A 26,021-nucleotide genomic window follows, 5' to 3' on the forward strand; every position below is an offset into this window, starting at 1 on the left:
AACTTTGTAACACAGACCAGGCTTTCCTCCGAGGTGGAAAGCCTGGTGATGCGAGGTTAGGTCTAAGCTAGTCTCTAAATGTGTCTTGTGTTGTGTGTTTGGGTTCATGTCACTTATATTTGACACTATATATTCTACAAAGCTGAAGTTTGTATTTGGCCAGTGGCTCCGTGTGTCTGGACTAATTGACCATAATAGGGTTATGCCCACGTCAACTCAAATCACATTGTTGAACTTAAGTAGTTAGTAGTTAAGCTATAGTTTAACTACTCACAATGTAATACAGTATGTTGTGTGGTAGTTGAAGCAAACTAGCCTGTTGAGGTGCTGAGTTAACATAAACCTTTATTGATCCATTGGATGGAAATTCAGGTGTCATAGCAGCAACAGCATGAACAGTTGAGAGTCAACAACCAAACCAATATCAAATTAGATTATTTACATCAAGTCACTCAGTTTGTACGACAATTTTAGTTGTTTTTATCTTTGTTTCTATAGTTTCTTAAGAGTGAAAAATGTTCCATCTATGGAACAGTCAAACTCAATTAAGTATGGAGAAAATAAAAACATTGAAAATTATTGGGTAATATGCTGTGGTAGACAGGCACAGCTGAAGGCAATTAATCACATTAACCCTATAGCATCCCTATTGTGGGAATGTCATTATAGGCGAATGTATGCAGTCCATGCTGTGCAAAAGTGTAACATTTCACACATCTGTTACACTCCCAAAAAGCGAGGGAAGCATCTAGTACTAAGTACTGTACAGACTGATTGTACACACACACACACACACACACACACACACACACACACACACACACACACACGCACACGCACACACACACACTTTAATAGATTTATTTTTCCTTGGCTGACCTTTACAGTTACTGTAGTTTTCCAAAATGACACAAATAAATAATACAAGTTGGGTTGTTTCTTTCATAATTCTTCCCCACGACACAAAAATATCCCATCTATAATACAAATACCAGCATCTAGTACTATAGGATGTCAAATGAAATGAGAAATGTGATTCCCTTTTGTCAAGGACCAGTTGTGGAAAAACACTGCGTTCATAAAACAACCTGATAAAACAACCACCACCCTAATCACATGTACAACAATGTTCAATAATTAACACTCAGACTACAGGAGATGTTGTTGAAAGCATAAAATGTTACATTCAAAGTATTTTTAACAGTAAGCCAACATGCTGCCTTGATAAGGTTGTGCTGGCAGCTAGAGGGTCTTAGCCTGGCATGTCCAGACTAATATCACTGCGTAGAAACCTCTGTTGTGGAACAAGGTGGAGGATTAATAATAACGGAATCAGGGCCAGACCAAATCTGCAGAGGGTACTGGCAGATTAGTCTGGTTTCCAGGCTAAGACGGTCATGGCCGGTACAGGAAAGTTCTGGTGCCACAACCACTCCGATGAGGTCTTTGCCCTGCTTCACTCCTTCTCAGAGCTGCACCTCTGGCATCACGTCATGTGTCTGTTGCACATGGGGAGGGGTGTGCTTCCGCACTGTACCAACCCCCCTGACCCCAATCGACACTTAGCGCATCTTGTAGTCGTGAGCTACGGCCGCTTCACATAGCTGTCCTTTGAAATCGAACTCGAAGGTGAAGTCGAGGTCTCGCTGCAATGGCGGCGCAGGACGTCAAGAGGTGACGATAGAGAAGGCAGACGGGAAGAAAGAAAAAACTGTGAGTGGCAAGACCAATCAATCAGTGTTTCGGAGAGTCAAAAAGGTCGGCTGAAGATAGCGTTGACTGATCGCTAGAACACAGGCAAACTATCTGTCTATATGTCCGACTGGGATGAGAGAGTAGATGTGATCACAATGCTGCCGCCACCTTGACCTTGATCAGATACCTGCAAATAAATATCTTGTGTGGCAGACGGGGGAAGGAATGGGATGATCTAGGCTGTAAATCTAGTCATGTCAAGACTGCATCTGATCAAAACATTTGTTCTGCACTGCTATGACTGTCAAGTTGAACTCTGTTGCACGGTGCAGCTCATGGTACATTGACTTTGTCCAAACAAGTTGTGCACATCAGTGGTTTTTGAACTATATTTTGGCGTAAACAAAAGATTTTGAGATTGGGGTCACTTATGTTCCTTTTGTTGGCTAGGTTTAGGTAGAGGGTTCATTTGCATTCAGGTTAGGGATGGTTCATTTTGTTTGTTTCTCTGGGTTGCCCCATACAGCCATTTTTGGTCAATATATAATTTAAATAACATTATCTTTCTTTAAGTTGTAACTCGATACGGCTCGAGTGCTCAGCCCCAGATATTTGATTTGGTTGGAAACCCATTAAACTATCGCTATTAGTCCGTCATGGTTGTCTAGATAGAAGATAATAGATATATACTCCCATATATTTATACCTGTTGTAATTTATTGTCTGGTATATAACCTTATTGAAGCACTGTGAATAAACAACAGTTCACTTGCCAGCCTTGTTGCATCCTTTGATAACCCCTAGACATAAGGGAATCTTAATGTGTTAATTAATTAGTGTAACCCACCTTTTTAGAATATACAAATTACAAAAAAGAAATGGAGTGAGAATCGGCCTCATGCAGCCTGGTCTAATGGGTCAACAGCCTATGTGTATGTGACACACATTAACTCACAATGTTCTTGTCGTTGGGTTTCATGGCGATGCTGCCAGTGATCTCCTCTCCTCTCCGTACGGTCAGATAATCCTCCAGATAGAATACCGTCTGTTTCCAGTGGGTGTAGGGAGCGTCAGGTGCTGCGGCGGGACACACACATTGTACAGTTAATTTACAGGTATGTCCACATAAAACAAGGGTTCCCAATTCTTCTCAGGTCACTTGTGAGCTTGTACAGGAGATTGGCTACTTTCACAAAGGTGCAGTAAAGTTAAATCTTTTACAAAGTCATGGCACATGTCTTCATGATACAATAAGCACATCACTCTGTACTCTATGGTTATAAGTAACAGTGTCTCCGCCATTGCGGCTACTAATACTTTGGCCTACAGTGTACTGCTCTGTGGTGTGATGCAAGCAATGACGCACGCACACACGAGGCAGGCAGGCAGGCAGGCAGGCACACACACCGAGAGAGAGATTAGATAAGACCCTGATTGCTTCACACTTGAGGGTGAAACCACTCTGACATCAGTAATCCTTCAACAACTGTTTCTTTCGTCCTTTTGTATCGACTGTCTCAACTTTGACGTTGAACCTAAGATGTCATCAGTGATCTAAAAGACCAGAGTGAACCACCTGCCTCCTCCTCCGTAGGATCATGCATGGAATGGGAACGTGGTTGGTTATGCAATACCTGCTGTACCAAAGTATTCACTGTACCGTTGTTGTAGTATCCAGTGCGGTAGTACTGTACTGTAGGTACCCGTTACCACAGTACTATTAACATATACATTCAATAGGTTATTTATAAATGGGCAGATCAGCTTACTCTGGAATGACTCAAGCTGGGAATGCATGCCCTACCCGTTTATGAAACGCGTATATGTGCACACAGGACGTATCGATAACATTTAGAAGTAGCCTATAGGAACCATGCACACGTACTGCACCTTCATGCACCACAAAATGTCTTGTGACCAATCGGTTCACTTTATTTGTCATTTCACATGTTTAGTTGCGACTACATACTTTGCCGTCTTTTATCTTAATTTTCTAAATGCTTTCTGTTGTCATTGCTGCTGCGTTCATTGTTGAGTGAAAGCAACTCGTCATTGTGCTCGTCTGCTCTTGAATGTGAAGCTCCGTCTGCTCACTGCTGATAACGGACGCCCCAAACTGACCAAACCAACGTGCGCGTCCTCCGGGGGTCAATAAGACTTAACATGGAATGTGCGCCATCTGTCCTCAGTCAACGCACACATTCTGCCTTCTTGGACAGTCTTCTTTGAAGGTCCGGAGATAAATGCCAAGCTGCCAATCAGTGCGACGGCTACGGCTACCGACACCCTGCATGATGATGATCAGTATGGACAGACATCGACGTGGCCAAGGCTCTCTATAAGGCTGTCTGTTGGGAGATGCCATTTCCCCCTGACTGGCAACGAGTCCCGATCGTTGACCTCTCCCTCCTTCCCCTTTCTTCTCCTTGAGCTGTGAGCCTGCAATCCGCCCGATACAGCCTGTCCTGTGGCATTTCATGGGAAATCAATGCCCACGCACGCACGCTGGCTTTTCATACGTTTTTTAGATCTGCTATCCTAGAGTTAAGGCCAGCTAGCACGGCGTTTTTACCAATTCAGCATGGCAGACCAACAAATCGACACGAGAGAGTTTTGAGGTTCTTTCGTAACACTCGTCTACATCGTATGGCTATATGTTCTTGACTGATGGCACAGAAGAAGGTTATTAACAGTCGAAGCATGGCTTAATCTATACTTCCACTTATTATGATATATCAGTCTGCACGATATATCATGATCGTGGGTGATTTCTGACATAGCCTCTGATTTGGAAGGAAGCATGTCTTCTAACAAATCGCCACTAGGTGTCAGTCAGTCACAACTCCTGTTCTGAAAGTTTTAATTCATACCCTTCAATCTCTCTCTCTCTCTCTCTCTCTCTCTCTCTCTCTCTCTCTCTCTCTCTCTCTCTCTCTCTGGATCATGCAGAAGGAGCCGTAATTCACCGGGTTGCTCGTGTAGTTCGGGCCTTAGTTTAGGAGCCTTATCACAGACCTCATTTGCAGGAAGTCTTTTGTCCCTTCTCCTCTCCGCCTGAGATTGCGTGTTGCCCTCACGGGGGGATATAGAATGCAGCACGAGCGCAAGGCCTGGGACCTCCTCAACAGCTGCCAGGAAGAGCCTGCAAGGATTCCTTTGCTCCACAGTCTAGCCATGCCGTAGTAATCTCCTACCAGGGGGTAATTAGTCTCAAGGATAAGGCCCTAACCAGCCAGGTCTACCAGGAGCTTGGACTGAATGAGAAACAGAGCGAGGCTGGAGAGAGATAGAGAGGCCTTTGCTTTGCATAAGCAGAGCTGCTTCGCACTGATAGCAATTCGAAGCTATTGTGCATAATAAGGCCTGAGTGCAAAAGGAACTACAAAAGTAATGTAATCACTGAGAAGGTCTCTCTCTCACACACATGTGCGCGCACAGTGCACACACACACACACACACACACACACACACCGGCCAGTCACTCAACAGAACATCTACATTTTAGGACAGTAATTTTATGAATGCTTGTAGGTGGCAGAGGAAGTGCAGCGCCCAGAATTACATTAGATAACTGAATTGACACTGGGTGAAAAGAAATGGGTTGCAAAATTGTGGGATAAAAAAATAAATATAGAGCTTGTAAATCGGCTATTTTCAAATGGGTGAAATATACTGTATACGCGGCTGAAGTGGTTAAAAAAATCTATTTGTGCTTGACTCCAACGGCACCCACCGCTCACTTCACATTATGTGAAGGTGTGATTTTCATATTCCATCCTGATTAGAAAAGATTGGCTTCTAGTGGTCCAGGCGCAGGTTTGAGTCCCGAGTTCCTCAAGTGTCTCTCTCTCTCTCTCTCTCTCTCTCCCTCTCTCCCTGTTTCCACTGTGCATTACTACTATTATTATTATTATTATTATTATTATTAAAAAAATCACACCCGTGTGAAGTGAGGGGCGCTCTTGTCATCATACATCATCTCATTCTGCATGGCACATCTTAATTTGTGTCTTCACTTTTATCTTCAATGTTTGTGTTTAACCAGTGGTTCCCAAAGTGGGTTCTTGAGGGAGTTCCAGGGGGTCCCCAGCTAAATGATAGTTTGGAACCAAATGGACCCTTATGGGTCTGTAACTCAGAGTTAAATTAACAGTGATTTTACAATATAAAGTGGGGGTCCCAGAGATAGAAAGGCCATTAAATGGGGGTCCTTAGCCTAATACATGTCAAACTGGGGGTCCTTGAAATTAAACTGGTTGAGAATCACTGCTAGAGCCGTAAAAAAATCTATATATCTCATGAGCGTCCCTGCAGGCATATCTTTTCAAATGGGGGTCCGCGGGCTAATTAGTGTCAATTTGGGGGTCCTTCACATGCATGAAAACGTTTGGGGACCACTGATTTACACAAACCCGGAAAGTTGGGCGCCCCTCAAAAACACACTTTTTGCTACTGCACCTACAGATTTTGTGCAAAACTCATAGATCTTGATCACATTATCTCTGAAGGATAACAAGTGGTAATTGGTAAATGGTGCATTTAGCGCTTTTATCCAAAGCACTTAACATTAGAGTCTAATGTAAAGTGGGTTAACACAGCCACACTAATGCTAGCTACACCCTATGGATTTTACTTTGTGGGGAGGAATGTCACTACACACAGAGAGAAAGAGAGAGAGAGAGAGAGAGAGAGAGAGACTGAGCTGCTGCTGCTCTCCCGTCTCGAGTCACGCAGCTCTATACAAAACCGGTGTTTTACCCGATTGTGACGTTCGTGTTAAATAACACTATAAATCTAATGGCAATGTCGTCCACTTGCGGATCAAACTTGTTCGCCATGAGGTGGTATTGGTGAAACGACCACGGGAGATCGCCGACCACAGACACACACACACACACACACGCTCTTCTAACCACCGACGTGCATGTAGGGTACACGGTGCCTTTCGTTACATCACCGGCGTCGGAGCCCCAGCGATTTCGAGCGACTTTATCGTAGTCATAGCAAGGTAAGCAAGCAACATTATTTCTCCCGGTTTTTGTACGGAACGGAAGGGTGGCTTTCAGAGTAAAAGCTGCCATATCTGCGCGGCACTCCGAGCTGCTATTTTTGAAAATATGAGCTCTAGAGTGCCTGCAGAGATTTGACTCTGAAAGGTCTCCCCCTTCCGTTCCCCACCAAAACGGGTAGGCATAATATGTTCCATTCTTACCTTGCGCTGGTCACGCTAAAGTCTCTCTAGATTAGAAGCATTAATATTCCAAACGAGAGGCTCAATGTCAATGCAAAGACAAGAAGAGACGGGCTTTCAGTGGTTGTTGACCAGCGGTCGATCCTGTTTGTTCACAGTCTGATATCGGAAATTAGATGCTTTTCGTAAAACGCACACACACACACACACACACACACACACACACACACACACACACACACACACACAGTACTCACACAAACAAACACCAGCATTAATATACTTTACACACAGCATGCACACGCACCCCTTCTGCATGAAAAGGAACCAACAAAGCAGAGACAAAGTGGCAGACATTATTACCGGTAGAGAAACCTGTCTTCTTGTGACACTTGGTGAACTCGATGTTGAAGTAGGTGACCAGCGCGTGGACGTAGTCGTTCCTCTGGCACTGCAGGCAGAAGGCCGAGGTGAACGACAGCTCCTCGGTCTTCACCGTGTAAATGTCCACCTCCTGCAGGAGCAGAGAGAGACCCCATGTCAAACACCTGGACTCTGCACTCCGGCTGCTAGTAAAAAGGCTAGAGTTATTTATAAGCTTTCAGCAAGGCGTCGGATTAACATTTCACATTCCCTGACCCTGTTAAAGATTATTATGGTTTATCGTGATACAAAAAAACTCTCAAGCTCTCAATAATCGTGTCGCAGGGATTACAATTTATCGTAAATTGTACTCCGTCAGTGTCATACAATAGGATGAATTAGCTTTTTTTTTGCAAATTCAGTACAGTACCAGTTTGGTAAACCCTCTATACTTCCTGTCGAACATACGCTGCTCCCGTCCTTGTGGTTAGGTTTCTGGTTGAAGGACTTCAGTGTTTTGTACCATACTATTGTATGTATAAGTACAGAACAAAGAATGTTTGCTTTCGCCATCTTTGTTGAAGAAGAGTCTGGACAATTAAGATGTAGTCTTACTAGAAACACTAAGAGTTTCTAAATATGGTTAAGGTTTGAGGTAGGTTGTTGGTCTAATTACACACGGACCAATACAGTAAAGCCTGTACCCCTTCGGAATTGCTTGTTGTGGTACACATGTGGTAGAATTATACGACACACATCAGCCGTCTTGTTTCATGGTTATACGGTACGCAGTATGCACACAATCTTTACATATATCCAGGCTGTACCTGCACAAAAGAATGGCCTCACCACTACAAATGCAAACTGACTGCCTCTTTGAGCGGTACGGGCTCGGCTGGGAAGGCATATTATACGGGTAAACCTTTATCGGGGGGAGGTCACCTGGTATGAGGAGGGTCAAAGCCGTGCTCCAGTCATGCAGCGTTTCGTATGCAGCCGTGGTGTTGCAGGTTCTGTGACATGACATGTCCCCCTGGTTGCAGCCAGCCACACGTTTTATAGCATCTGGTGCCTCGCTCATCCTGCCCGCCCGCCCGCCGGAGCGGTCGGTCAGAGACGAACAGATGGGTACAGATCTCCATCTATCTACGCTTCACTTCTCATCTTTCACGTGTCAGAAGCAGCACGGTTGGCGGCCGGGCAAATCATTGGCCACAGCAGCGTAGGGGGGGGGGGTCCTGCTCGTCAGAAATGATTGCTGCATGCGCGGTAAACATGGCGCGGTGGTACATTATTTGACAGCGTTTTCATGTGCTGTGTATATTCCCTGCTACGCACTGAAAAATCTGCCAGTCATTTTTCCCGATTTACAAGAATATTGATAGAATCCAGCCATCCAGGATCCTGGTGAATCATGACCATAAAACGTTTGATTCTGTGGAGAAAACATTTTTTGAATAATTAATGATATGATATATTATATTTAATAAATACCCTTTGATTAGCGGTTTTCATCTTTCTTTCTTTCTTCACGGAATCAAAGGTGTTATGGTCATGATTCACCAGGATCCTGAACTGCTTGATTCTAGGATTAAAAAGAAGCAGGGGCTCGCAACTCACTTTAAGATGCTCCAAACTTGTATTCAGCAAGGCCGAAAAAGAAAATTGGGCTAATTGGGTTCGACTTACTGCTCTCAGTTTCGTCAAAATAATGTTTTTAAACTTTTTCTCCTTTTCTACTTTTTTCTCTATTTTTATACAATCGTTAAATCATGGCCAGTTCGAACCCGGGCTCCCCCAGAGTTAGTGTCAAAGTGTACTTGAGCAAGACTGAACCCCTAATTGCTCCCGATGTGCTGGTTGGTGCCTTGCATGGTTTCCACCGCCATCAGTGTATGAATGTGTGTGTGAATGGGTGAATGTAATGCACAATCTCTGTAAAGCGCCTTGGATAAAGGCGCTATATAAATGCACCTTTTACCATTTTATTTTATTCATGTTCAATCACATGTATTTATTGGTGCCACCCCAGGTCACCAGATGGGGCTAATAGCCCTTTGTCCACACAATGTATATAAGACATTATCTCATTTATACTTGACAAAGTCTGAGAGGTCGAAACGTCGTATTTTTTGCTGAATAAAAGTTTGGAGTGAGTTGCGAGCCCCTGCTTCTTTTTATGTTGACTGTTTTTACAGTTTTGGGCTCAGCACCAATGGAGGATGTGCGGTACATATCTTGCTTTGATTCTAGGCTTAAAATAATTGATATAAATATTTTTGTAAATCTCGATGGGAAAAAATGAATGGCTGATTTTTCAGTGGGTCCAGAAAACCAAGCCCACTGCAACAGTATGCTCTCCATGGGGGAAGACTGTGTAAAAAGAAATATGCCTCGTGTTTACGGCATGGCGATAAATAACTAATGATGCACTTCTGGCATCAGCCTTCCTATCAACAAACACTCCCTTCCTTTAAGAACTCCCTGAGCAGTCCGAGTGTCCGTGTCTCCAACACACAGTGTGACACAATAAATGATAGTTGAATCATTTCACTCCTTGTACCTTGTATGAGTGAGTGCCACATACAGTAAATCCTCTTGATTCGTGATTCTAAAACGGTGTATGCTGAAGTGAGCCGAGTGGAACAGTTATTCACTCATTGGGGTAAACTAGCTGGTGAAATAATTCACTTTTTTTAGGATCACCGAGATGTAAACTGGTGAATGCTCCAACTGGGGGCTCCGTAAACACACAAAAACAAACGACCTGTATTGTTATACACGGCCATCGCATCTCCTTCATCTCAGACATCTTCAATTAGAACAATGACATACCTTTATCAGGCAGGAGTTGGACACCACCTGTTTGGGGTCCACTATGTCCACCAGGGGCTCCTTCATGGCCACGTTACGGATACACGTCATGTCGAAGCCGTACACGTTCTCCCACCCTGCATGGCGAGTACAATGTGTTCAATTATGCAATATAATCCTCAGTGTTAGTCTAACTCTGAGCGCATTCGATTGTAACCAAATGGACCCTCGTTTAAGTACCCAAGACTTGTTTGTGTTATCCTTTTAGCCTTGCTGTACCGCGTGGTGTTTACATTTCTGACTAATAAAGTATTCAATCAATCAAAACCCTTGCGGGTCCATTTGGTTACAGACAGTACATTAGAAGACGCTCAGAGTTAAATGGATAAATGAACATGAGGATTTAGGATGTGACCGTTTCAAGTTCTTTGTGAACGTTTAATTTATTAACATTTAAAAAAATAGAAATGTGGGAATAGTTTGTAATTTGGTCATTTGGAAAATGCCCACAATTTGAAACATATATCTCTACAATGTCTAAAGGAAATGTCACAATGTGGGCTGATAAAGTAACGTTTAACCACTTTTTTAATTTTATACTTTGGATAATCAAAAATAGCAGACATACAAGCCCATGAAAAATCATGAAAATATGTGCAAATCATTGAATATATATACTTTTATAAGCAAACATTTTTAATCTCAAATCTTTGCTTCTGAGAGTCCATGGATCAAAATCTTTTGATTTGGGAGTCGGCGACCAAATACAATTCATACACTTTTTCAAAACTGATTTAGAACTTAAGACATTTATGAGAACCGGCCTCAGGTCCTAATGGGCTAATAAAGTCAACCCCTAATATGGATGTCTGTCTGCCCAGTGCCCCTGCATTATTCATGGTGCTCAGTGCTGCGTGCGTGCGTGCGTGCGTGCACATTGTGATCCATTAGGCCGTGGGGAGAAGAACCATTTGAACAGATCACACATTTCCGAGAATGTTGTAAATTTCACTTTTCCGTCTGTCCACAAAAACAAAGGCAGTATATTATGGCCTCCAGCCCAGCACTATTGACCATTAGGATGGTCTCTGCAAACCGGACTTGTTCCAGGATTGCCCAATAGCCTCTCTTAAAGGTCATATAGAGGCCACCAGATCTGGGTAGATCAAAGACTGCGGGTCGATATGTGTGCATGCCTCACCATTCACCCCAGTAAATAAATAAATGATTTGCCAACTACTGTATGGGGAATGGAATGAAATGAACCCCCATAAGAGAATCATGAAAACAGAGCCCGTGCCAATCGGATGGAGAGCAGCTGATCAGGAAATAATTTGCTCTCCTTTGAGTTGTCCTGAACTAGCTCCACAGGCCTTCGCATCGTTGTTCCTGTCTATAGTGATTGATTTGTCCACTAAAACTATGGCGAAAAATGTTCGTCGACTACATTTTTTCAACTAAATAAAGTCTAAATAACGATAACCAAGGCGAGTCGCAACTCAGGATATGAAGAAGATCGATGCCTTTCGCAAACCGAAGCCTCAGGAACACCTGCCGAATCTTCTGGCCTGAGAGGATATCTAACGTAGAGCTATACACCGGATGACCAGGTGCAACAGCTTAGTCGTGATGGAGATCAAACATGGCTGGGGCCATGTGTTCAGGATGGCACAGGATCGTATACCTATAAAGGTCGCTCTAGCATGGACTCCTGTAGGGAAAAGGAAGAAAGGTCGGCCCAAAATAACCTGGCGCCGAACTGTGGCAGCTGAGCTGAAAGAGATGAACCAACATGCAGCACAAGACAGGTCCCGATGGAGGAAGATCGTTAAGCTATGATGACTAAATTTAAGGGACTAGTTGAGAAGAAATCCAGGAAAACTAAAAGACAAGTCATTTGGTTGTGCTCACAACGCCTCGTGCTGTGACGGGTTGTGATGCTTGTAGATTGTCTATTTTCAGCATGCAACCAAGTGTAAAATCACCCATTATGCCAACCCGCCAAAATACATTTCAGTCAACAAAATCAACTGTAGATTTAGTTGACTAAAATATCATCATATTTAGTAGACTATAAAACTACACTAAAACAAAAACATTTCAGATGACAAAAATGTGACTAAAACTAAATCAAAATGTTCTGTCAACACTGTGATGATGACTGTGATACACGATGTATACAGTATGGTGATTGTGAGCAGGATGTCATTGGACTGATAACTCCAAGTCTGACTCTGATCTGGTCCAGTAAGAAATGCCATGCACCCGATCGGGCTGGTGAGAGTTTGGCTTTTGAGTTGTGAAATTGATCACTGCCTCCGGCGAAATGCTGTGTGTGTGTGTGTGTGATGTTGCTCTATGTTGATGGTTCGTTACATGGAAACATACAATTTAGTCCGGGTTAAAGCTACCCATGGGGAAGGTTACATGCACACAAAAAGTATTCCTGAGAAATATGAAACCCCTCTTAACTGTCTGATGGGGACGCACGCACGCACGCCTGCACACACACACACACACACACACACACACACACACACACACACACACAATGGACTTACAATGTATTTTGAAGTCTTTATACTGCCTGTCTTCAATGGCCACCACATACAGAGCCGCGCGGTCTGGAAACATTAGTCCACCTGGTTTCTGCTCGACAAACGAGAGAGGCAGCTCCGTGTGTAATTGTGATCATAAAACATCTACCGTGCATAACCACATAGGTACAGTACATGCACGTGTCATTTCTCGTCTGTGTGCCTTAGTTGTGAGACAAACCACATGCGAGTTCAAGTCACGGCCATCTTGTTACCACACAACAGAACCCAGAGTATTCATTTAGCTCTGAAATAAGTGTCAAATGGGAAATATTTTTTACACCTTCCGAATGAAATTGCTTTACTCCATTGAAATGTCATGCAATATAAGACACAAACGTGCGCACACACACACACACACAGACACACACACACACACACACACACACACACACACACACACACACACACACACACACCGAAAGCTTATATATACCAGCCATTTGTCCCTGGCAAAGATGACGGTGTTGAGCATAGATTCGTAGAACAGGCAGTAACCCATCCACTCCGATATGATGATGTCAACCTTCTCCACAGGAAGCTCCACCTCCTCCACCTTGCCTCTGAAGATAGTGATCACTGCAAAACACCAGAGCATTGTCATATCAAGGCCCGTTATTTATTGGGCATTTGAGCCGCACAGACCACCATTTGATGTTGATGAGATTTAGCCTCTCTAAGCTAAATAATATTGTGTCAATGTTGGATAAGATGTCCACAATTCCATGCTGTATTGACGTTGGTACCATTAGGAGAGATAACAGGCAAATGTTGATCAAAGTAACAATTGTTTTACATTCTCTAGTCGTGTAGACTTCTTTTAAAATGCAGATGTTTAACAATTTAACTATTGAGAGCGTTACGGGTCCATTTGATTTCATTTTACGCTCTCAAGAGTTGAAGATCTATTTTGTGGACCACCTGGAACCCCCTCAAGGCCCACTAGTGGAACAATGGCCTCAGCACGCTCATAGGTCTGACCTGTGTGCAGGTCAGGGGCATCATCACCTGGGGTCTTCATGGCAAGTGCCACCCCCTAGTGTTCATTTTAACCACAAGTTTTTTTTATGCATATTTTCCCAAACATTCTTTGCGGATTAGTCTCATTCCAGATCAATGCTCAATCCATGCCCGTCCATCTACTGTACATGTGACATGCATGGTGGGACACATCATCTTAAACACTTAACTGTCAACCTGACATCCCTGTTCTTGGCATGTCATTATTGCCAAACATGTTCTCTCCCCCCCCCCCCATTCCCTCCAACATTGTAGATATACAAGCTCTGTAGATCATAGATCCACTATTTTTTTTAATTTTGGAAATGGGGCTGAATGTGCGAATGTGTGTACAAGCTGTACATGATTGTACACACAAAACGTATGTCCTGCCTGCTGTGAATTGTGAATAAATACTTCTTTTCACCAGATAAAAAGCGCACACGGCACTAAAACTGTAGGGCTTGTCTATACTCACTCGAAGGATGTGCTAGGTTACTGTAAATCTGTTATTATTATGTAATAAAATATATTATGAGCTCCAGAATGAAATGAGCAGGTGGCGGTTATGTGAATGGACCCACCGGACCATTGGCCCATCACTTGAATGTACGCCAACTGCAGCTCTCCACATCCATCTGGGCTCATCTGCATGCACATGCACATGACCTCATAGGCTTGTGCTGTACTGTATGTGTGCATGCGTGTGTGAAGATGTAGCTACATACAGTATGCATGTTGTGGTTCTTATGTGAAATCAGAGCAGCTGGGATCTGTGCACGGTACAGGAGCAGCTCCTCCCCGCCGTCCCTATTTTTTGGTCAGGTCAATATAGGCAGATTTTCAAAAGATATTTTTGAGTGGTGCAACCACTCCAAGGAACGGCAATGTCCGTGTTCATGTGTGGTTAACCTATGTGTCCGCCTATGTATTGGTTAATGAGCATATAATGAGTACCAGCTGCTAATGAGAGAGAGAGAGAAGAGGAGGGGGGGGAGAGAGAGAGGGGAGTTGCACCACTCTGTTCACACATTCCTTTTTAAATTTAAGAAAAAGAAAAAGAAATAGTTGCTCTGGGCCCTGGAAAACAAGTAAGCGTTGATCAAATGCATTTTCGGATACTGCAGTTTGTTTTTCTCGGCTTCAAATGTTTTCAAAAACGTTCTTGAGCACAATGTTTTACTTTGAATGACATTGTGTGTTTGTTTACGGGGCTAGAGGAAGAAATAGAGTCTGCAACACTGGTAGAAAAAACTCAGCTCCACTGGTTTATTGATTCAACGTTTCGATCACTGGGATCTTCTTCAGGAATGAAGGATTCCTGAAGAAGGACCCAGTGACCCAGTGCATGATTCCCCTGGTTCACAGAAGTCATTTCTCTATGGAGAATAACATGGGGTGATCTTAAAATCGTTTCATATTAGCATTGTGGTCCAAAAATAAACAAGCTGTCTCTGCGTTATTGTCAGGGAGGTGTCTCTGTATCAGTCACTCATATACAGTATGATACAGTCGGTTTCTAGCGAAAATTGTACTAATTCAGCAGCAGTAACGATAGCTATTTTCTCTCAGTCAGTTGATTCTTCATATCCATATGAGTGAAACGGCCGGGATGACATGTTTATTTTTCAAACGCAGTTCTTATGAGGCGATCTAAAATCCCCCCTATGGGGATTACAATGCAAATAAAAAGTACATGATGATTTGCGCCCTCTACCGATATTGACGTCAGACCTCGGTGCTCTATTACCTCTAAATTGTACAGTACTTGACTTGAGTAAATGTATTTGGTTAGTTGCTCCTGGTTAGCATGACATTGACTTATGACCCCTGTTAAGACAGGCTGTGTTCTATGGATACCTGACACACCACAGAAAATATCCTAGTGACGCTCTATTCAATTTCAGCCGGCATACTTGATATGCATGGGCTTGCAGATACAGATATGAATTTAGCTGACATTGTGCTAGCCTACAGTATATTGTATTGTTATTATTTGGTAGATGCCATGGCAGTGGGGTGGCAGTCAGTCAATTTGTTTTCACATTTGCATGGATGTTATTGCAAAAATCAATGCTTGTGGACATGGTTCGCGTCAGTTCCAAAAAAACCCCACAAACAAACAAAACAGCTTATACACCGGGAGGTTTGCGACCCAAAGAGTCACAAAGAGGTTTACACTTTGTGTGAAACACCACTTTCTGCTCTTCCTACAGTTTCCCCTCTTCCCAACCTTCCTTCTTTATCCTCTATATAGCAATAGTTCTCAAAGTAAGGTCTGCGGGGACCCCCAGGGCAGGGTTCTTGAGGGGGTTCCAGGGGGTCCCACCCATCCCCAATGAATAGTTAAGCTTACACAATTATGACGTGGGTTTCAATGTTATTTGTTACTTTATAGTAAATTACATCAGAGTTACATATTACTGGTAAAGTATAGTACTCCCATGGGAACGAAGCTGAATCTAATAAAGAGACAGAAGAAGATGAGATACGTGAAATTCTCCACTGAGTCATTGTGGGACGTTTGTCGGGGGGAGAAAGAAACAAGAGATGATAACATAGTCATTATGTGCGTGCGTGGGTGCGTGCATTTTGCAGTTCTTACCGCTGTCCAGATAGTTGGACTTAATGATCCTCTCTGAGTACTCTGAGATACTGGAACACTCGATCTGTACAGAGCAAACACACCCACCACCACCATGCAAATGTCAGCTTGACATAAACCACCATCTGTACTTCGAGCCATAGGACGGTGTCGCGTACACATAGTTCTCAAAGTAAGGTCTGGGGATCCCCAGGGCAGGGTTCTAGAGGGGGTACATCCAAGGGGTCCCCCCATCCCCAATGAATAGTTAAAGGACCACTTCACTACTTTTCAACCTATCTTCATATAATAGGTCCTCACTAATAATCATGAAAAATGGTGCAATTCTTTTCTACTCGGTCTGTGTCTCATAGGAGGGTTGTGGGCAGTTCAGAAACCGTCTTCCAGTGACATCATCGATGGGGAATACAAGCTAATAGAAACTGCAGGCTTTCTAGTCCTGAAAAGTTACAATGCGAAAATGGAAGCCATCATTGGCACGATAATGAAAATGTTTAAAAAACAATCTGCCTAATGATGATGTCACTGGACGGTTTCTAAACTGCCCACAGCCCTCCTATGAGACCCAGACTGAGTAGAAAAAAATCGTGCCATTTTTTTCATGATTAGTGAGGACCAATTATATGAAGATAGGTTGAAAAGTGGTGAAGTGGTCCTTTAAGCTTACACCATTATGACGTGAGTTTCACTGTTATCTTTATATTCTGGAACAAATTACATCAGATGAAATCATGCTTAACGTTTAGGAATGTTCGTAGATTTCTGTCCCGCAGGGATTATGAAATTGATGTCTGTGCCTCTTTTTCTTTTTTTCCACCTATCTGAATGTGTCACGATGCAACTGTTGACAAATCTTCTCTTATGGGTCCGTGTGTGTGTGTGTGTGTGTGTGGGTGTGTGTGTGTGTGTGTGTGTGTGTGTGTGTGTGTGTGTGTGGGGCAAGAGATAATGTTGGCCTGTATCCTCTATTTCTGTTCTATTTTGTGATGATTCTAATTTGGTTGGTAGGCCTATACAGCTTATATTATAGTTTCAATAAATAAACCCAGCTTGTTTCTTTGGCTTGCACGAGAATTTGTCTGTTTATGTTATTGAGTTGATGTTAGCAAGCTGTTTTAGAGGTTGTCAATGAGGACAGCCTTATTAGTGCTGTCCATCTTGCTCTCACATTCTCTAATGGCACAGACAAGAATACCAACCATCCATCAGGAGTCACACTCCCCAAGCTGAATTTCTCCTTTGATCATTTTATTTTACTTTTAGGAGTTTAGTAGCATCCCTGTATACCTTTTTGTCCCCATATTTATGTTTTTATGTCGGGTGAAACCTGACATCAGTTAATGAAATGTAAGCTACCTATAGTCATCAATGGGAGTCTGACCCCATGCCGCCTAAGCCAATACTGAAACGCTGCCTAAGCCAATGGGAGTCTGCACCACTCGTGTAGCAAATCACGTAGTAGCGACTAGTGGCTGCCTAGGACCTAGTTGGCTGCCCAGCACCACAGAAGTCTGCCAACGTCGCACCGCAGCCACTCTAAGACCGCAGCTCGAAGCGACAACAGCTGCTAATGTCATGAGCTAATTAACTGAACTGGACAGCAGCAAAGCCACAACAAAACACAGTGATTGAACCACGAACAGAACGTCGGAAAACAAATGCAAACAACAGCCGCGAGGTTGTGACACACAGAAACATTTTAAATATTTTTGAACAACACAAATCTGGTATGGCATCCCAGGCACAAATTGTTTTCAGATGGGCATACGCCTACAATCACATATTGATTTGGTGGGTCCTTGGCATGTAAATGTTTGAGAACCACTGGTTTAAACAACATTTAGGAAGCAAGCCCAAATAAGCAACTATACACTTTAGAAACAAGCACCCCCCCCTCCAAAAAAAAAAACCGCAACCCGCAACTACCAATATTTACAAGCAACTCTGGACAGGGGTTGATGGCAAGGCACCACTGATTAGCCTCATGGCGGTGTTGAGCACCACATCAATAGAGGCTGCATGGCTGCTGTGACTCATACTCCTGGCCGTGGAGTATGCCAGGGCAAGGGTGGACACCCACATGATTGACACCTTTAACCTGCAGCTTTAGTTGGAAATAGCCTGATAGATCTACACTGGCCACGCGGCATCCTGGAATGCCTGCTGAGACCCTAGGGTGTCATGACATAAATGTTTAAGCAGATGGTCAACAACCGACTATGTAGAAAGAGCATGCAGCTTGCACTTAATTAAAACTGTCCCATAAATGCTCACAGCTCACACAACATTAAGCATATAGGCACCGTCCTCCACAGTCTGCGATGCTAAAGTCCCACTCTGCCTTTGCACACTAATCTCCCAATATGGCAGTTAAACAGTGCCTCAGTATCGAAATTGTCGAGTAAGGTTAAAGTTTCAAGGTCAGGGATTATCCTTAAGTTTTGACACTGCGGCCCAAAGGCCCTTTTGGATTCTATCGCCAGAGAAGTCTTCGCTTCTTTACGGGCATTTCAGTGGAGTATTATCGTGATCGCTTGTTATAGAACTATATGTCTGACACTGACAGAATGACGTTCTGCTGGAGAGACTTGGACCAAGGCCCGGAGCTCTTAACTCTCAGGCCAGGTATCTCATTTGGAAGTTTCAGCAACCAGAGTCTGTGACTCAAACTGTGTGACTTGAGAGAGAGAGAGAGAGAGAGAGAGAGAGAGAGAGAGAGAGAGAGAGAGAGAGAGAAACCCCCTCTGGCAATTCAATGTTAATCATTTCCTAAAGTGAAGAATGGCGACGTGCCGAAAAAAGCTCCACCTGGTTATCGCGATCCACTGGTCCATATCCAGCACACACACACACACACACACACACACACACACACACACACACACACACACACACACACACACACACACACACACACACACACACACACACACACACACACACACCGTGGCAGATATGCATGCCCCAGTGTGGATAATAGCTTCTTGCTCCACAACATGGCATCTGGGGGAGCTGAAATATACCTGTCCACATCACAGCTTGAGACAGTCCTTTACTTCCAATCTGTCAAACCAGGGGTGACTCGAGGTAACTATTACGACATGAGGCCTATTCACAAAATCTTTAGTAAATCCTACATTCCCCCAAAATGATATGTATTTGGATGTGGACCCACGTCTCAAAATATCTTTGTTTCAGAGACCCCCAGAATAGAAGATTTGAGTTACCTCTCTCTACAAATGGTCGCCTTAAAAATATATGTATATTCAAAGATTTGCACAAACTTTGCAAGACTTTTCAAAACAAGCTCATAGCACGACCGGCATTTCCAGGCTTTAATGGGTTATGTTCACAATGTTTGCCCCTTTCTTATATTATTTGACATTTGGCCAATCTTTGACCAGTTTTTAATCGTTTGTTGATTACTTAGACCTGGCGCAGCACAAACCGAGGCGAATATTTAAATTCGAGTTTGAACGCACCTTAACAGATGACTCGTACGTCGTGTCTGTCTTACCCCGTACACGTGCTTGGCGCCCGCCTTGGCGGCGAACATGGCCAGGATCCCGGTGCCGCTGCCCACGTCCAGCACTATCTTGTCCTTGAAGGCGTGCTTGTTGTGATACATGGAGTTCCTGTAGGTCAGCGTCCTCACCTCGTCCTTCAGCATCTCCTGGTCGGGGCACAGTGACAGATGGCTGCACCGCTTTCGCTTTTTGCTTTTGCACCTGCTTCGTTTAGTTTAGTTTTGTTTCGTTGTGTAGTGACATAATATCATCCATCTCAGTCTCTGTGTGGAGCTACATCAAGGCGTGAGTGAATGAGGCTCTTTTTTTTTACCACTAGTCAAAACCCTATTTATTCTGGGAATAACGTTTGCGAAAATGGCAGATCTACAAGCCAGCATTGCGCTGTGTTACGACGACATTGTGAGCCTTCAGATTAGCACTTTCCGGGAACAACGGTATTGATGAAAACAGGACGGTGCCTGGTATATAGAGCCCTGGGAGACCCCAGTCAACTTACAGTATAGTATATATAGCATTTACTGTAAGTGGTTAATCCCTACTTAGCTGACCGGGGTCCCCTAGGGATCTGTGCTAGATTCTCCTTTATTCCCCTCTACACCAAATATCTTTGCGGAACATATAGCCAATCTACAGTACAAACTCACAAGTCAACAGGTTGCAACTTGCAACAACCTATTTTCACAGAATGTTGACTCCAGAATTCTGGTTAAAATAGCCTCATTGACTCACTTCACACAGAGACTGGTATAGAATAGATGATTTATGTCACTATACACCTCACAGATACAACAGCAGCTTGAGCATTTATTTTAGCAAATGTTTGCCCCCCAGAATAGGGAATAGAATATATGGTTCTCACGTACAACGTAAACTTCTCCACTTTTCCGTGTCTCTCACCCCCAGAGTGGCAGCTTATGTGGCTAAGTCAAGCATTTTCAGAGAACTGAAATAATGGAAATGAATGGCGCTTAAGGCTTTCCCACAAACTGTTGCTTGTGTCATGAATACATCAACACAAAACTGTGGATAAAGGCATCGATCTGTATGACTGAGGCATCATCTACGTGCCGTGCTTCTCAACCTTTTCTGGAACAGGGGCCCCCTTGAAACTCTCAAAAAGTTGAGAAACACTGACCTCTCTTATGAATAGTTTACTTTGGACACAGGAAATTATGGCCGTGAGGAAACAAACCGGACAGACCTACGTACCTCGTGGATGCCGAAGTGGGCGTAAGAGTCAAAGTAGTAGTCTCTGGATGTCATCTCCTCCTCGGAGACAAACTTGGCCATCTTTCCTCGCCCAGGGCAGCTGCTGGGCAGGCTGGCAACATGGGGGGTGTGAGGCGGGTATGGTGGGCGTCGAGGGGCACAGTGGACGGAGGGCACAGGCTTAGGCAGCGGAGTGGGTTGTGCCAACTGGGAGGGGATGTTGCGTATTGGCTGTGGCTGCTGTTGCTGGACAGGGGTGAATGAGGTAGGGAGGGAGGGAAGGAGCAAAGGAAAGGGGCAGTAAGGATCAGGTATGAGCAGTGAGTGTTACAGAGGCAGGGGCTGAAATCCCGTAAGAGGCGGCGACGCGTTGAGCTTGTAGGTCTGCTATTTTCGGGGCGCAACCCAGCAGTCTTTAGCTAGTGGAGATGCGGTGTAACGACATGGATTTATAAACAAATTAGTTCAACGCAAAATACTGTGTTCAAGTTCAGGAGACTTCGGTAAAAAAAAGCAATTCTCCTGAATGGTGCTTCCGGCATGGCATGGCATGGAAAGGAGTTGCATTTGCATTTCTTTCACCGTGTAGTAAATGCTGCATTCGTGGTCTGGAGAGGGCAGTTGTTTTACAGACGGGTAAAAAGGCAGGGGCTGAAGCCCCCTTTGATGTCTATGTGTGCACGTCCCTGGTAAGGATGGAAGGAGGGAACAAAGAGGGGTATTTCATTAAAGGACCACTTCACCACTTTTCAACCTATCTTCATATAATTGGTCCTCACTAATAATCATGATAGACTTTCATTAGTCTATCATGGGCTTCCATTTTCGCATTGCAACTTTTCAGGAAAAGAAAGCCTGCAGTGTCCATTAGCTTGGATTCCCTATCGATGAATTCACAGGTGGAAAAGTGGTGAAGTGGTCCTTTAAGCAGTGGTTTACTTTCAGATGTCCTTTCCCAAAATGTCTGCTAGGAAATGTATGAGGTGGACAAAAATAAGTGTGGTATTAAAGTGATAGTGATGCATTAATATTACAACAGCGTTCTCAATTATCGGGAACAATGAAAATAGTGGTAAAGCTTTGACATCTTTATTGATAACAAAAAATACATGCTTTGTCACACCATTATCAAAAGGATAAAGGCATAAAAGCCATGGCTGCTTATTTCCATCGTGGTCCATTGTGGCTTATACGATTGACAGCATGCAGCCACTTAATTCCTTTTTCCTTTTGTAGTTTTTACTTCTATTGAGAAGTAGAAAAAAATATGTTCCAACTTGGAGCCATTGTTACCGCTGTGCAATCTGGTTTTATTTGGCACAAAGCCGTCTTTCATATAAAGACCTGCTGATCAAGCTGTGTTGGCTGGGAGAAGACCAATTATTGAGTATTGGGTGGGATGATAATGGCGCTTCGCTCCAAACAAAATGTGTACGGTATACAGGAATAGTTTTTATCATGCAGAACCTTTCGTGCAAACATTCTAAAAAACATCTCTATTTGGATGCATTCAATGATTAGCTCCATTGTGTCAACTGTCAAGATGTTATTATATCCTTTGTGTTTCAGAACGCGCAGAGAAAAACATTTTCGCTTTTTTTTAAAATGGCAGCAGACAAACACTATGAATGAATGAATAAGTTAGCAAAATCAAGGTTTAGATCAACATTTAGTCGCTGTTGGGTGGAAACTTGGAACTTAAAATAGTTAAAATAGCAGTGCTTGGGCCGTTGTAAGCTTTATCTGCAATTTTCACTACTTTATGTGCAACACTCTTGCATGGTGAAGTAGGGCATTCATTTACAAAAAAAAACATAACACATTGAAATATGGAGACTGAAGGGTTTTTGCAACATTTGTGTATGGAGTGAAGTTCAGACTTTTGATGTTGTCACGAAAACATGGTGACAAGGAAGTCGCTGTGAAGCAGATTACTGCTGAACTTTGGTGGTTTATCTCTAAGATTAAGCTTACTGTACGTCCCTGCATTAGATATTTTCAGAGTGTGTCTTCGAGGAGATATGATTATGTAAGCTGAAGGTGTGATTTTATTCATAGATCATCAACCTTGCCCATGCTGCAAAATCTGCTCTTTGCTGTGTATAAATTATTATAACCCTAAAAATGTTAACAAACTTGCAAAAATGCTTGTTTCCATCCCAGGCCCGACACTATACACAACTGTAGATGAATTTGCTTTGGTGTAAAACTCATACATTATTCACACTCTAATGCTGTACTGTATTTGATCTAGTTCTTAGTGTCTTGACAGTGAGTCATGTTGTGATGGTATTTCCAATCAAAAGGACATGATGAAAAACTGCTGACTGAAAAGGTGATACAAAGTACATGGCATTAGACAGACCCCCCCCCCCCAAATATTGCAATGCAGAGACAAAACTGCTACTGTATGTATAAAGTTATTAATGGTTTAGAGCAGGGACGTGCACACATAGATATCAAAGGGGGCTTCAGACCCTGCCCTTTTTACCCGTCTGTAAAACAACTGCCCTTTCCAGACCACGAATGCAGCATTTACTAATGGTGAAAGAGATGCAAATGCCCATCTCTCCTCTCCTTTCCATGCCATACCGGAAGGCATGCATTCAGGAGAATTGTTTTTTTTCCGAAGTCTCCTGAACTTGAACGCAGCATTTTGCATTGAACTAATTTGTTTCGAAATCCATGTCGTACACCGCATCTCCAGTAGATAAAGAGTGCAGGCCCGAAAATAGCAGATCTACAAGCTTGTAGATCTGCTATTTTCGCTATTTTGGGCCAAACGTGCCCTCTTTTCAGCCCCTGCCTCTCTAACACTCTCTGCACGTGCCTGCATGGTTTAGAGGAGTGCAGTTCTGTGCCAGGTGAGACCGGCTGCATCGAAACATAGATAATAGGTTTGGAGTTATATTTCTCTCACATCTACAGTATACACTCGGGTTCCAGACAGTGGTGGTATCGGAGAAGGACATTTTCTTGTGGGGTTCTATGAATGCGGTTGAGTGGTGCCAAAGAGTCACCTTACAGGCTTACACCCGTCTCAACGACTGCTGCAAGGGATGAGCAGAACATAAAAGGCACTGAAAATACCAGATCAATAAGCTCACAGCGTGTGGCAGCGCCACACAATGTGAGCTTGTAGATAGTGAAGTTTTTGATATCCTGTGTAAGAAGTGTAGTATAAGAGAAAACTGAGTTCATACACTGGATCCAGTTCCAACTGCCCAGGTCCCCATTCCCTACTCGGAACTATCGTATCTCCTTTTGTATACTTTCATGCACATTGCAATGCCATTGCTCACTCAGCTATGTGTTTTTACACAATGGCAAATAAAGGTAAATATGAATCTGAACTGCATGAAAACGTAATTGTATGACTTACTGTAAGCACTTATCAAGTTATACAGTGTGGGGATTATCACTGTAGTAATGTGCTACTGCACTCTAGCCCCCTATATTCAAAAGACTGTGAATTTGGTATGCTGCCATCATGGCACTCAGGTGCCTCATATACTGCCAATATTCCTACATTACAGAGACCAGCTGAGGGGAGTGGTCCATTAGGCCTCTAATAATGTATCAGATGTCGCTTATACAATATTATATTATATACATAACAGCCTATAGAATATCTTGCTTCCTCCGTGAAGAAAGTGATGGTAAGTGAACATTGATGAGTCAGAGTGAAGCTTCCAAAAGCCTTTAAAGGAGCATTAGTGATTTGGAAACCCCCCGGTCCGCCCCGGTAACAAGATGTGCACGCACTACAGTGGGGGGGGGACGGCACGGCACGCAACAGGCCAACAGCACACACACCAAGGCCCGCCCCCACTCGATCATGATTGGCGGAAGGTCTCTCTCTATCCTGATTGGATGAAGGCTGGGCCACCTAGGCAAAAACGAAACCTATGGGGGTTTTTTTTACCCCAGGGGGGACAGGGAGGAACTCCTTATTATGGTTAGCACGGAAGGATTATCACAACAAAACAAAAAAATAAGTGATATTTGAATTAAGTGAAATCACTATACCTTAATGTATCAAGATAATATCTCAACCTATAAGCATTGCAGAATGATAATAATTCATTCATTTTATTTGAGTTTCTAACTTACAAACTTACTGTATAATTGTGGCTGTTTCAGCACTTGAAAAGTGGGGGGCCCAGGGGACACACAGGGCTCCTTGATAGGATTCCACTGGCCTGTATACATTGGGGGTCCTTGTCAATAAAAAGTGGGCATCTTGCCAGCAAGGTGGTATAACTAGCTGCAATCAACATTGCAGCTGTATGAAAAGCTTGCATTTGTGTTTGTTTCATAAAAATCCACATGTTATGATCTTCTGTTTGGATGTATGGGCTGTCAATAGGAAATTGCAGCTAGTTTGTTATACCACCTGGCTGGCAAGATGGCCGCAGTGTGCATAATGGTCATCTACTCTATATAGTCACACTGAGAACCTGGGACCCCGTCACCCCTACACGGGGGACCCATAATAACACTGTCTGGACCTCGACAGTATAATTAACAGTGGAGCAGGTCTGCACAGTGCTGCATTAAAGGACCATGGACAGCGCCTGGAGTTTCACCGCAGCAGCCAGCTGGCCCGTGCGCTGCATGCACTGTTCAGCTATCCGTGTTGTCCTGTCCAGCTCATTGTGCCAGACTGCCAGTCATAGCCTAATTATGCTATATGCCAATTAATGTGAAGAATTGTTGCACAGGACAACGTGAGTAAATTGTAAAGCAAACAATATGAACTTCACTTCATAGCCCAAATGTGTGATTTTCTAGGAGGGGAGTTAATTTCGGTATAGGTAGCAGCTGAGCAGCACCACCACATGCGACTTCTCAAGGTGAGACGCTCTGGGTTACTTTAGCTCCCAATTAGCCTACCCCTAGCTGGAGAGTCGACATTTTAGTGAACAAAATCAGATTTCTTTACTTACCTCAGTACTGTCCGACTCCGCCATCTTTCTCCGGAGCAGCATGCAGCGGGACGAGTGTTTAATTCCCAT

General features: G+C 43.5%; 1 protein-coding gene across 4 annotated transcripts; it reads right to left on the reverse strand.

Moving 5' to 3' along the window:
* Positions 1-1,562: 1,562 nt before the first annotated feature.
* Positions 1,563-26,021, reverse strand: LOC308314006 (protein arginine N-methyltransferase 8-B; the record flags this gene model as incomplete). 4 transcript variants are annotated; one of them, XM_080761375.1, is made up of 10 exons in its annotated part: positions 1,563-1,646; positions 2,651-2,772; positions 7,250-7,400; positions 10,085-10,200; positions 12,625-12,712; positions 13,097-13,239; positions 16,265-16,328; positions 19,782-19,937; positions 21,004-21,240; positions 25,953-26,021. In XM_080761375.1, 10 exons carry the CDS (start codon positions 26,019-26,021, stop codon positions 1,563-1,565), a joined length of 1,230 nt encoding a protein of 409 aa, XP_080617501.1. The 4 variants fall into 4 exon arrangements, with proteins under 4 accessions (XP_080617501.1, XP_080617500.1, XP_080617499.1 ...); XM_080761374.1 differs by having other exon boundaries at positions 21,004-21,243; XM_080761373.1 differs by having other exon boundaries at positions 21,004-21,246.

The sequence above is a fragment of the Protomyctophum bolini genome, assembly GCF_963924005.1.
Source record: "Protomyctophum bolini genome assembly, chromosome: 4".
In the NCBI taxonomy this organism is placed as follows: domain Eukaryota; kingdom Metazoa; phylum Chordata; class Actinopteri; order Myctophiformes; family Myctophidae; genus Protomyctophum; species Protomyctophum bolini.